Genomic DNA, 13998 nt, shown 5'->3' on the forward strand with positions numbered 1-13998 from the left:
ACAATCCTAACAACTGGGTTTTACATTGACGCTGTTCAGAAGAAAGAGAATTCCCCATAGCGAGGAGGAATAGGAAAATGAACAAAAGAATGATAGGAAAGCTCCTGGCCTGAAGCCTGAAATCCCTTGAGAGCGCTCGGGAAAGTCCCGTCGCCCTTGGGCTGTAAACCCAGCCTGAATTGAGAGCATCTGGGCAGGCCCCATCGCCCTTGGGCTGTAAACCCAGCCTGAATTGAGAGCGTCTGGGCAGGCCCCATCGCCCTTGGGCTGTAAACCCAGCCTGAATTGAGAGCGTTCGGGAAAGCTCCTCGGAAAGCCTGAATTGGACGTCCGAAACTCACCACCTGAAGGGATTGAGTGTGAGGGTGTCTACAGCTCTGTCCTCACACGGGGCACCATCTGTTGCAGCGGTGACGGTTGTCGGGACAGCAAAGACAGTAACCAACTGCACAACTCTTACAGAGAAGTGGGGCCAGGAGGGTCACTCTGAGGAGTTGACCCCCGGCTTCAGTCCCAGGAGTTTATTTGTAGTCAATACAGCAAGCAGTGAAGGAAAGAATAGAACAGTGGGCTTTGGGTGAGTAACAATAAGTTTCGGGCAAGGGAGAAGGAATTCAGGTAAACAAGCCAGTCAGTAACAGGGCAATAGGTTTGGGAAAACAAGTCATGCCTAATCTCATTCTTATCGCTGACAAGTCTCCAACACTTAGTAATAACTACTGGTAGTTTGATGTATGATGATCTAGACTGGTGTTTAAAAAACAAAAATTACTATAATCCATAGTAAGAAACACCTTCTACATCATGACTCAATGTAAATATGTATGTGTATGTGTGTGTGTACATTTGAAACAGTACTTTTACAAACAATATTTACTCTCTGTGATTCACCCTGATATTTTCCATTCTATGCCATTAGAAGCAAAGCTAGTTGCAACCTTATTAAATTGCTTTCATGTCCTACTACTAGGCTGGAACCTTTGGTTTATAATATAGAGTATTCTCTAATACAGTATTTATTTGTATCCTTGTAACCATTCTAAATTTAAAAAAAAATTTTCTTTAATTGTGTTTTAGGTGAAAGTTTACAGCAAATTAGGTTCCCCTCATGCCATTGGTTACAGTTTTTACAATGTGTCAGCATTCTTATTATTTCCATTCTGTTCTGTTTCCATTGATCTAGCTTCCCTTTCCCTCCTTGCCTATTGTCGTGGATTGAATTTTGTGTTCTCCAAAAATATGTGTCAACTTGGCTAGGCCATGATTCCCAGTATTGTGTGATTGTCCACCATTTTGTCATCTGATGTGATTTTCCTATGTGTTGTAAATCCTACTTCTATTATGTTAGTGAGGCAAGATTAGAGGCAGTTATGTTAATGAGGTAGGACTCAAATCTATAAAATTAGGTTTTGTCTTAAGCCAATCTCTTTTGAGATATAAAAGAAGCAAGCAGAGAGACATGGGGATGTCATACCACCAAGAAAGCAGCACCGGGGTCAGAGTGTGTTCTCTGGACCTGAGGTTCCTGTGCAGAGAAGGGGCTACACCAAGGGAACACTGATGACAAGGACCTTCCTCCAGAATCAACATAGAAAGTCTTCCCCTGGAGCTGGCGCCCTGAATTCGGACTTCTAGCCTACTAGCCTGTGAGAGAATAAATTTCTGTTTGTTAAAGCTATCCACTTGTGGTGTTTCTGTTGTAGTAGCACTGGATGACTAAGGCTTCTATTAAAAAAATTTTTTTTTTTTTGCTGTTCCTCTCTCTGTTTGTAATCAAGTTGTGCCCTGTATCTAGATTTGTCTATTCTTTCATTACCATTTATGCAACTCTCTGCAACTGAAATAAATTGTGGCAAAATCTTGTTAACTGTTGAGTGTGGGTGATTGGTATATGGGAGTTCACTGTACTGTACTCTTGTATATGTTTAAAAAGTTTAATAGTTTTTAAAGCCCATCACAAAACTGAAGCTAGTAAAAGAAAACAAAGACCAATGTAAAAATCTTTCATTATATGTCAAAGTAATATCCATGCAAGAGCTGAAAATCAGAGTAGACTGCATCCCCTGTCCATCTTGGTTCACACAAGATTGAGTCCAAATCACTTTAGGGGTTGGGTTTAACTAGGTAATAGCTTACTTTTCCCTAACTGATATAACTTAAACCATCATTTGACCATGAGTTGTTTTTTTTCTGCTTGAAATGAGAAAATGCTAGCTTTATCTCTACATCTCTTCTTTAGTGAGACAGTTGCTTGTTGCTTTTTTATGAACTAGTATAGTTATTGGAGTTTTGGTGGCACAGTGGTTAAGATTTAGCTGCTAACCAAAAAGTTGGCAGTTCGAATCCACCAGCTGCTCCTTGGGAAACCCTACGAGACAGTTCTACTCTGTCCTATAGGGTTGCTATGAGTCGGAATCGACTGGATGGCAATGGTTTTTTTTTTTTTTTTTAGTGAATTTACTGGTTTTCTGTGGACCACAACAGCCCTATCCGCAACCAATTATGGGGATGGCGCAGGAAAGACAGCTTTCCCTCCGTTGTGCATGGGGTCGCCATGAGTCGGGCGACTGGAAGGCAGCTAACAACAAGACTTACTAGTCTAAATTTCGTGATTTGGGGCTGTCTAAATAGTTTCGGTAGACTTCTGCGATTCTTTTGGTGCCCTGAGTCTGTGAAGAAAAAAAAGGAAATGCTCAGGTGTATTAGATTAAAACCAGCCAGCCCTGGGGGTGGAAACGTTTGCAGGTGGCTAGGCACCCCTTGGAAATCCAGCCTTTGCGTACTGGCGAAGCCCCCACGATGAGAGACTGGTGGTCCGATCAGGGTCTGTCCCTTGGGCTCCTCAAACCCAAGGTCTCCTGCGCGCTCCTTTCCTTCTCCTTACCCTCCCAGTGGAGGCGAAAAGACAGCGAGGGCGGGTTTTCTCTCTGGCCAGCTGCGGACTCCGCGGCATCCCGCCCAGCCCGCGATGCAGTCCTCCGCGAGCTGCGCGCCCCTCCCTGCCAGGCGGCCGGGGCCGCCGGGGCGTCCTCCCGCCGCCGGGGGCGCTGTGGACTACGGCCGGCCTGGCCGCAAAGCCGTGGCGGCGGCCGCGGGCCTAGAAGGAGAGGGCTGCTGACGGGGCTGGGGGATCCCTCACCCGAGACCGCGCCGCCGCCGCCGCCGCCCCCGCCCCCGCTATGGGTAAGGGGAGCGGGCCGGGAGCAGACGCTGCACTCTTCGTTCCGGGCTGAAGGCCGCGGCCGGGCGAGGAGAACCTCGGGGCACTGGGGTCGCCGGAACGGAACTGGGGCCCGAACCCGGGCTTGGGGCCGGGCGGGGGTGGCCCAGGACTCGGGGTCGCCCAGGGTCGCCATGGCAACGCGCAGCGGGCCCTGGCTTCTTTCCTTCCCAGCTCCTCTTCTGGAGTCTAGTGGGCGAGCACTCGTGGTCCGACGGCTTCCAGCGAACGAGGGCAGAGCCGGCCGGGTTGCCGCTCCGAGGCTAGGGGAAGAGTCGAGCTCGAACGATGACTTTTCGGGTTTGGGGGTGGCGGAGGGCAGACGTATCTCAGATTCCGGCGTGGGTGCCCGACGCCGAGGGCGGGAGCTGGGGAGCAATACAGCGCTCGACCCCGGGTGAGCCCTCGGCGAGGGTGGGTCCTGGGGGCGTCCAGACGCCTTTGGGCACCCTTGTTGGGAGGGAGAGAAGGAAGCAGGGAAGGGGGGCAGGCCCGGGCGAGATGCGAGACTGGCCCTTTGCTTGGTCACGCCGCGCACCTGCGGCCGGCCTGGGGGTCGCGTTCAAAGGGTGACACATCCCTGACCCCGACTCGAGCCCAGGTGCCGTCGCGGTGTAAGGGCTTCTCGGCGTGGGAACTGCCAGTGCCTGGCAGGGACCTGCAGTGGAGCAGCTGCAAAGCCGCCCTTTGTCTGGTTGTCGCATCGAATGTTACGGATTGTGATGGGCGCTGTTAAGAAAAATGAGAATCGCCACAGATTATGGAACACTAAATGGTTTCACTCCCGAAATAAAGGAGTCAATACGACGATGCAGATTTGAAAAAAAATGATGTCCTATGTGGAGATTTTCCAGCAAACAGCTTGCTTATAGCAGTTGTGGCTGTTCGCGTTTTAAGTTGCTTAGGATTCAGTGTCAGGCGTCATGCCTCGCTGAGATCAGAACTAGAATGCTAGATCATTGGGATCGCTGAATTTTTGTTCAGTGAAGGAAAACTAGATGCTGTGCTTACTTGGACTGGTAAATCAATCTAACGTTTAATAATGTCTGACAAACGGCTGCATTTTTCTGCACCTCGGTTTTGCCATCTGTTTACTGAAAATGTTCCTGTCAGTGGTAACAGTGATGCAGTGGTGAAAGTATGAGGAAGCATCTGAATTCCTAAGGACAGTTCATGGGACTGAAAAAAATGTTTTTGTGGATTGAAAATATTAATTAAAAACGAAGTTGTTTTTTTTTTTTTTTTTTTTTTAGTTTTAAGGTATCTGTTAGCTTGGTGTTCAAACCGAAACAGTGGGCATTACCAACTGTGTGGAAGGGCAGGGAATTTTAATGTGAAACTGGTCCCTGCTTTTGTTTCTGCTTGAAAAATAAAGGCGTCTTGCAACACAGGACTGCAGTGTGCACTGTACTTTGCGTACCAGTGAGAATGAACAGCAGTGAAAAACAGGATGAAAGAGTTAAAGTGACGGAAGGAATTAAGTGGCTTCTCATGTATCCCCTTATTTGTCAGTGTATTTTAATTTACCTGTCGTGCTTGTTATGGTTGATACTTGAATCTTAGAATTTTAACTACCTTTTATTTTATTGCCAGTTTATTCTGAGCATTTTTGCCTTGGAATTCATCCTTAGATCGAACCTCCTGTCCACCTTTTACATGAGACCCTTAAACAGGTTTTCTGTGACGCCTAACTTACCTCTATAGAAAGTCATTATAAAAACTTGTTCTTCCTGAAGAGGTACCACAAAAGTAAAATAAATACAGGAGAATGGACAATTTCCCGGATCTTGAAAATAATTAATAAACTTTGGTTGGAGCAGGCAAGGGAGTCTTCTATGGTTTGTGTGAAAAGTTAACTAGGGGTGTAGGTCAGGTGGGAAGACGTTCAGTATTTGTCAACCAAGGAAAAGCAACCAATGTTGGTTTTATAGGGGAAGCAAAGAGTTTATGTTGTTTTCAGTGTCATGCCTTGCAAATGATGTTGCATTCCTTTCTTGTGCTTTCAGCTACAAAAGACCCCACAGCAGTTGAGAGAGCAAACTTACTAAACATGGCTAAACTGAGTATCAAAGGACTCATAGAATCTGCTCTCAGTTTTGGCCGTACTTTGGATTCTGACTACCCACCTTTGCAGCAGTTCTTTGTTGTTATGGAACATTGTCTGAAACACGGTCTTAAAGGTATCATGAGATTTTTAAAAGTCAATCAACTTTAGCAACCTCTTCTCCCTTGCCGTCTTAAACATCCTTGAAAATGTATTTTTTTGAGGCCATGATTTATTTTACTTCGCATTTAAATATATTGAGTGGTTTGATTGTGGGAGAAGATATCTTACTGCTTTATAGGAAGGGGATTGTATTTATGTTTTCTAGTGGATGGTCTTCATAAAACGATTAGTTGTTAGTGTTTTGTAAAAAGCATATTTGATTTATAAAGTTTTTCCACATACTAACTGAACTGGTTTCCATTTTCTAGGACAATTACAGGAGTTTTTTTTTTAATTTTAAACTGGTGATTCTTATATGAGCTCTATTAATAGCCCTATTGGACAAATATATTAAAATTGTTGATCGTTGAAACAGAAATCTCCTTAGTGCATGGAAGCAAGTATCTAGAAAAAGTACCTTCTGGGTTAGGCTTGTGGAAATATGAATGATCCCTGATAATGATGATAATAGCAGAATAATTGTATTCTGTTATATAGTTCATAATGAGTTATTGTGATATATAATTTTTTATATTTAATTATTTAAACATTACATAATAACCTTTAACTTACAGTATTAATGATTGTTGTTAGCTTTGGTCTCTAGTTCCTGTGATCAGCACCTGTATAGAGGGCTGTATGAATAAGAGTTGCATACTAGGGAGACTATCATAAAGCAAAAGAAGCTTGGCCGTTGTTAGTATATTAGGAACCTGGGTATGTTGGGAAGGCCTAGAATTTCTGAGTATGGAGCATGAAAGTGATGTTAAGTGTAAAAAGCAAAAAAGGAGGTTTACTTAAACATGGTTTTTAAAAAAAATGTGCTTCAAACTGAGAAGGAAACCTTGGAATCAAAATTTGAGAAATCGTATATGATGTTATTAGTATACTCATTTCTTTGTTGAAGACTTAAAATAATTTTTAAAAATTATATCAATAATAGTGAAATATGCTCCTTTTATACCCGATTCAAACAACACAGAAGCATATAGAGCAAAACATAAAGAGTTTACCGTCATTCCCTTCCATTTGTCTCCCTAAAGGGAATTTTTTTCTTTATTATAGAGTCATGCTATAAATACTATTCTGTGACTTCCTTTTTTTAAAAAAAAAAGTCTAATGGCATGGTTTGGTGAATCTTCCATTTCCATAGAGGTTGACCTCACATTTTAAAAATGCTGCATAGTATTTAATAGAATGTCTATACCATAATTTATATAACAATCCCCTTTTAATGCACACTTAGGTAGTTTCCAAGTTTTTACTATCACAAACTGTACTATAAGAGCATCTTTGGATATATATCTGTGTGCGCATGGGTAGGATTTCTTCATGAGTCCTAGAAGAGAATGATTGGATCAAAGAATATAGGCAGTTGGCTTCTATGGAGCTTTCGTGATTTACATATCAGCCAACAGTGGATGAGATCATTTGTTTCTTTACATCTTCACCCACTCTTGGTATCATCAGTCTCTAAATACTTCTTTTAATATAACAGGAAGTCACCAATCTGATCTTAAGCTCAGATTGCTTTAAAAGAAATTTGCTTTTTGAAAATCTTTTTATTTTTTAAAAATAGCAGTGATTAAAAAAAAAAAAAAAAAACAAACCCATTGCCACTGAGTCAATTCTGACTCATAGCTACCCTTTAGGACAGAATAGAACTGCCCGATCGTGTTTCCAAGGAGTGGCTGGTGGATTTGAACTGCCGACCTTTTGGTTAGCAGTCAAGCTGTCAACCACTGTGCCACCAGTTCTCTGTAACAATGATATAGAGCTTTATTTCCCTCTAGCCCACTGAAATGGAATTTGCCAGATGATGGCCGGAATAGTTCAGTTTTTTTTTTAATAGTTCAATTTTAAACTCTTTTCTGAATATTATCTTCACAAAATATAGGGAGACATGTCCTAGTATTCATAGGCTTATCTTGATGAATTATTATGAAGTTATTTTGCGCTGATTGATTTTCTCCCCTAGGGAAAATTTGCCTATCTTGACGGTTGTCCATATGACAGGTACACTGTATCTGCAGGAGATGTGGTCAGTGTTAACAAAGAATTATATGGAGATTTCATGTTTATATACTATACAAATCGCTGAATAAAATAAAAGGAAAAATAAAGCCCAGTTTTTCATGTTTAAAAGTAGGATAACTTTTTATTTGCCCTTGCTTTATTTAATAAACTTATAAAGATCAATTGGCTAGGACCTCCAGCCTTTTTGTTTTGATACCAATAAAGAATGAGCCCACTAGTTTTTTATTTTAATTACCTGCTTTCATTGGATTATAGATTCTAGGAAATTGTCCAAGACACATATTTCAGATATGGGAAAATATCAGGATGGACAACAGAATCCTGATGAACAGGCTCTTGTTCAATAGCTGTGTAGTGATTAAAAGATGGGAAGGTCTCTGAGTAATTGATTGTTAAGTTAGAAATGTTAAAACCCAAGATTACTACAATTTTGCCTGTTGTAATTGTATGTATTATATTTTATTTTTCAGTAAGAAAATCATTTTTGAGTTATAACAAAACCATCTGGGGCCCTTTGGAACTAGTGGAGAAGCTGTACCCAGAAGCAGAGGAAATAGGAGCCAGTGTCCGGGATTTACCAGGTCTTAAGTGAGTAATCTTATTACTTGTTCATCCCTAACCACAGAAATGCATTTACTATTCCTCTAAATTACCTGACACCCTAGTTTATAATCTTCTTCAGCCTTAACTGCCCTGTACTGCCCTTCTTCCATTCTCTCTTTTAATAAAATCTACTTATTCTTTATGGCACAGCTCAAATTCCATTTCCTTTATGAAGTTTTTCCTGGGCCCCTTCAGTAAGAATTAATTACTCTTTCCTTTATACTCTTATCACTATATTTCTCCTTTTACTAGGTCACTTACTTGAATGCTGCGTTGTATTTCAGGAAATTGCAAGTCCGTTTAAGATAAGATGTATGAATTATGCATCTGTTTCCTGAGTGTTAAGCTAGTTTGCACTAGCTAATTAAACTTGGCAGTTAATAACTGTTTGTTGAAGACTGAATTAGGCTGAATCCAGGCCTAAGGCTCGGGAGATTAGAGTTCTCTGATAGGACTTGTGCAAATTATTTTTCTTCCTCGATAAAATTGGGTCTTATAACGTCACACACCTTTTTCACCAGACTAAAGTATGTGTTCTGAATGCTAAAAACTGGAGTGTTCTGGCTGGCGTTGAAAATTTTTTGCATGTATAAAGTGTTATGATTCTTCTGGGTATGATTAAGGTGTATGATTAAGCTCTCCCTTTATTTTAATTCTTGTGACTGAGAATAACTTTTTTTTTTTTTTTAATTGTACTTCAGGTGAAGGCTTACAGAACAAATAGTTTCTCATGAAACAGTAGTACACATGTTGTTTTATGACATTGGTTAACAACCCCACAACATATCAACCCTCTAACTTCGCAACCTTTTTTTTTGGTGAAAATACACATAGCCAAAGATACACCATTTCAAAAATTTCTACATGCACAGTTCAGTGACATTGACTATGCTCTTCCAATTGTGCTGTTAGAGAATAACTTTTTTTATGCTTAGCATTTTTTGTCAGATTATGAGTTTGCTTTCTATTAGCCTAATTTACAGCTTAGGGTTTTGTGTGTTGTGGGGGACACAGTAGTTTTTTTTCTGGCAATTTCCAGAACATTTAAATGTTTCTATGTTGGACTTAATTGAGTGATAAAAATAGATAGCTACTATTAATCGAGCACTGCCTCAAAGTAATAAGGTAGCTGCACTGTCTCATTTAGTGCTTATATCAGTCCTATAGGACAGAGAATGCTATAATGATTGTATAGATGTGAAAAATAAAACTCAGAGAAGTTATTGTTAGTTTAGTTAAATAACGAGTGGTATTCACACTTGATGTTACAGCCAGGAAACTCTGGGGAGCAGTTCCCCTCTGTCATATAGGGTCGCTATGAGTCAGAATCGACTTCATGGCATACAACCACAATTTTTAACTGAGAGGAAAAAGGAAATTTACATTCAAAAAGGGAGATATAAGATTTGGTTTCATTTTGATATGAAAATAATACATATTTGTATCAAAGAACCACCACTTGTCTGTCAGTTTGTTGTACTGTGGTGGCCTGTGTGTTGCTGTGGTGCTGGAAGCAATGCTGCTGGTATTTTAAATGCCAGCAGGGTCACCCATGGTGAACAGGTGAACAGGGAAGGAAGACCTGGTAATCTACTTCTGAAACAATTGGTTAGTGAAAACCTTATAGAAGCAGAGCATAGTCTGATATTGCCTACAAGGAAGACCAGTTAATATGACTACTGTTCAAATTTATGCACTAACCACTGAGGCCAAAGATGAAGAAACTGAAGATTTTTACCAGCTTCTGCAGTCTGAAATTGATCAAACATGCAGTCAAGATGCATTGATAACTACTGGTGATTGGAATGTGAAAGCTGGAAACAAAGAAGGATTGGTAGTTGGAAATTATGGCCTTGGTGATAGAAACGATGCCAGAGATCACATGACCGAATTTTGTAAGACCAATGACTTATTCATTGCAAATACCTTTTTCCAGCAGCAGAAATGGTGACTATACATGTGGACCTCGCTGGATGGAATACACAGGAATTAAATTGACTACATCTGTGGAAAGAGACAATGGAGAAGCTCAATATCATCAGTCAGAACAAGGCCAGGGGCAAACTGCGGAACAGACCATCAATTGCTCATATGCAAGTTCAAGTTGAAGCTGAAGAAAATTGAAACGGGAATCGAAGTACGATCTTGAGCATCTCACCTGAATTTAGAGACCATCTCAAGAATAGATTTGATGCATTGAACACTAATGACTGAAGACCAAACAAGTTGTGAGCTGACATCAGTGACATCATAAGTGAAGAAAGATCGTTAAAAAGACAGGAAAGAAAGAGAAGACCAAAATGGATGTCAGAAGAGACTCTGAAACTTGCTCTTGAATGTATAGAGTAGCTAAAGTGAATGGAAGAAATGATGAAGTGAAAGAGCTGAACGTAAGATTTCAGTAGCTGGCTCGAGAAGACAAAGTAAAGTATTATATGAAATGTGCAAAGACCTGGAGTTAGAAAACCAAAAAGGATTTCTCAAGCTGAAAGAACTGAAGAAAAAATTCAAGCCTTGAATTACGATATTGAAGGACTCTATGGACAAAAGATTGAATGATGCAGGAAGCATCAAAAGAAGGTGGAAAGAATATACAGAGTTACTGTACCAAAAAGAATTGGTTGATGTTCAGCCATTTCAGGAGGTAGCATATAATCAAGAACTGATAGTATTGAAGGAAGAAGTCCAGACTGCACTGAAGGTGTTGTTAAAAACAAAGCTGTAGGAATTGATGGAATACCAATTGAGATATTTCAACGAACAGATGCAACACTGGAAGCACTCACTAGTCTATGCCAAGAAATTTGGGAGACAGCTACATGGCCAACTGACTGGAAGAATTCCTTATTTGTGCCCATTCCAAAGAAAGGTGATCCAACAGAATGTGGAAATTATTGAACAATATGATTAATATTACACACATGTAAAATTTTGCTGAAGATAATTCAGAAATGATTGCAGCAGTACATTGACAGGGAACCGCCAGAAATTCAAGCTGGATTCAGAAGAGGACGTGGAACGAGGGATATCATTGCTGATGTCAGGTGGATCTTGGCTGAAAGCAGAGAATGCCAGAAAGATGTTTACCTGTTTTATTGACTATGCAAAGGGATTCAACTGTGTGGATTGTAATAGATTATGGATGATATTGCAAAGAATGGGAATTCCAGAACTTTTAATTGTGCTCATGCGGTACTTGTATATAGACCAAGAGGCAGTCATTTGAACAGAACAAGGGGATAGTGCGTGGTTTAAAATCAGGAAAGGTGTGTGTCAGGGTTGTATTCTTTCACCATACTATTTCAGTCTGTATGCTGAGCATATCTGAGAAGCTGGACTATATGAAGAAGAACATGGCATCAGGATTGGAGGAAGATGCTTTAACAGCCTGAGATATGCAGATGACACAGTCTTGCTCGCTGAAAGTGAAGAGGACTTGAAGCACTGATGAAGATCAAAGACTACAGCCTTCAGTATGGATTACACCTCAACATAAAGAAAACAAAAATCCTCACAACTAAACCAATAGGCAACATCATGATGAACAGAGAAAATACTGACATTGTCAAGGATTTCATTTTACTTGGATCCACAGTTAGCGCCCATGGAAGCAGCAGTCAAGAAATCAAACGATGCATTTCATTGGGCAAACCTGCTTGCAAAAGCAAAGATGTCACTTTGAGGACTAAGGTGCACCTGACCTAAGCCATGGTATTTTCAATTGCCTCATATGCATGGGAAAGCTGGACGGTGAATAAGGAAGACCGAAGAAGAATTGATGCCTTTGAATTATGGAGTTGGCAAAGACTATTGAATATACCATTAGCTGCCAGAAGAACAAACAGATCTGTCCTGGAAGAAGTACAGCTAGAATGTTCCTTAGAAGCAAGGATACTTCTCACATACTTTGGGTATGCTATCAGGAGGGACCAGTCCCTAGAGAATGACATCATGACTGGTAAAGTAGAGGGTCAGTGAAAAAGAGGAAAGCCCTCAATGAGATGGATTGACACAGTGGCTGCAACAATGGGCTCACACATACTAACAATTGTGAGGATGGCGTAGGACCAGGCAGTGTTTCGTTTTGTTGTACATAGGGATGCTATGGGTCGGAACCAACTCAATGGCACCTAACAACAACAACATATCAAAGAAAAAAAAGCCACACTCTACAGACGTAAAATGTATTTTCTGAAGAATAATACCCATTAAAATCTTAAGCCATAAAGTTAGCTATTAGAAGTGAAGAGTAAGTTTCTTCGCACACTGCCTGCCAAAGTGTTCTCTGCATAAAATAAATAAATAAATAAAAGTGTGAGTGATATCTTTCTCTTTCAAAAAATAATACATATACATGTTTATAAAACTTGTATTTATTTTCAGTAAATGATGAAACTTGGTTAAGAGAGACATGCAGTTTAATCCCCTGACTGCAACTAGATAAAAGAAACATTTGAAAAACAGCGGCACAGTGATTTTCTCTTTAAGTAATTATCAACTTGGTACTTAGCTTTGTTAAGATTCTTTTAATTCAGATATAATGCTGGTTATTCTTTGAAGGCATTATATTGTCTTGTTGATGCATTTACGTATTCATTTTAGAGGGCTTAACCCATTCTAACAAAATGTTTCTTGTGGAAATCTTCTTAGTATATAGAGAGTCATGTTTTCAAGGCATAAACTGGTACCTGGGTGTCCTGCAGGTGTAGATTTACATTAGGCAGTTAAGTAGCTCCTAGGGATTGGTTTTCATGCTAACGGAGCTGACTTAAAACCATAAAAAGGAAAACAAAACTATGATAAAATGCATTTTCCTTTATTAATGTGTAACTCAACAGAGATAGGACATGCAGGCTGTAATCTTTGGCCTGGAACTATTTTCTAACCAGTTGATTGTTCTTTCTAGGACTCCGCTGGGTCGTGCACGGGCATGGCTTCGATTGGCCCTCATGCAAAAAAAAATGGCTGATTATCTGCGTTGCTTAATTATTCAGAGGGATCTCTTGAGGTTAGTACCATTAAACCATGTTCATTTTCATTTCATTTGTATCCTGGCTTTCAACAATGATTGAAGTTGTATCACAAAAAGATATATAAAATACAATAAGATCATATAAAATAAAAGGAGGAACAAAGTGAGGACAAAAAAAACCATGATGTAATATAACATGGATCAGGAACTGGCCTAAACAGTGAATACCCTAAGCTTCTTCACAGCCAATAAGGAGAAAAGTTATATATTTCATATTTTTAAGTTAGTTTCATTTTTCAGAATTATAGCATAATTCTATGAATAAAAATTTGTATTTGGAATTTGGTGGATTTAATTCCAAAGATTCTTTTTAGATATTGAATATCCAAACTGCTATGTAATTTGTATTGTGCACTATTTAATTAAGCCATCAGTTTAAATTGAAGGCCAAATGTTTGAGACAGAGTTTTAGAGCAAAGCAGTCAGTCCTGAAAGGAGATGGGCCCAAAGCGGCCCTCCATTCATCCTTGTTCTCTTAGAGTTTCTCTCTGTGTTCTGGAGAACGTTGTCCTGGTTTTGGCTGAACTTGTGACTCTGGTTTTACACCTAACACCTGCAATTTGTCAGTGATATTCTGAAGATTAATTAAAGTGATTAAATAATATACATGGGACATCTTGAGGAAGGCATGAGACAGTGAAAACTATCTCTCTGAATATAAATTGAAAAGTCTTTTTAGGCTGTCCTGTTTCTTTCACTTGTTTGAATACATTTTCGAATGTAAATATAAGTATCTTTAATTGATGGTTATCTATTAAGAGCATTTGTCATAGACATATCAAATGCCTTGACTCGAACATGAGCTTTGAAATGTTTTGTTTGTTCACTTTCCCACCTCAGTCTTTATCCCAGGGGTCTTACTTATGATTGAAAATTCAAGTCTAATAAAGATTGTAATCA

General features: G+C 40.0%; 1 protein-coding gene across 7 annotated transcripts in view; it reads left to right on the plus strand.

Moving 5' to 3' along the window:
• Positions 1 to 3142: 3142 nt before the first annotated feature.
• The window catches only part of RUFY2 (RUN and FYVE domain containing 2), a 52208-nt gene continuing 41352 nt past the window's right edge, over positions 3143 to 13998 (plus strand). For 2 of the 7 annotated variants that reach the window (XM_023740759.1, XM_023740757.1), the window contains exons 1-3: positions 3787 to 5400; positions 7934 to 8051; positions 12973 to 13074. In XM_023740759.1, coding sequence (XP_023596527.1) covers positions 5196 to 5400; positions 7934 to 8051; positions 12973 to 13074 — 425 coding nt within the window. In that variant the 5' untranslated portion in view covers positions 3787 to 5195. Of the gene's footprint in view, positions 3184 to 3330; positions 3618 to 3786; positions 5401 to 7933; positions 8052 to 12972; positions 13075 to 13998 lie in introns of those variants that run through there. The other 5 variants (XM_023740756.1, XM_023740761.1, XM_004386398.2 and 2 more) reach the window with 5 other exon arrangements.

This window comes from Trichechus manatus, unplaced genomic scaffold (genome assembly GCF_000243295.1).
Source record: "Trichechus manatus latirostris isolate Lorelei unplaced genomic scaffold, TriManLat1.0 scaffold00163, whole genome shotgun sequence".
Lineage (NCBI taxonomy): Eukaryota > Metazoa > Chordata > Mammalia > Sirenia > Trichechidae > Trichechus > Trichechus manatus.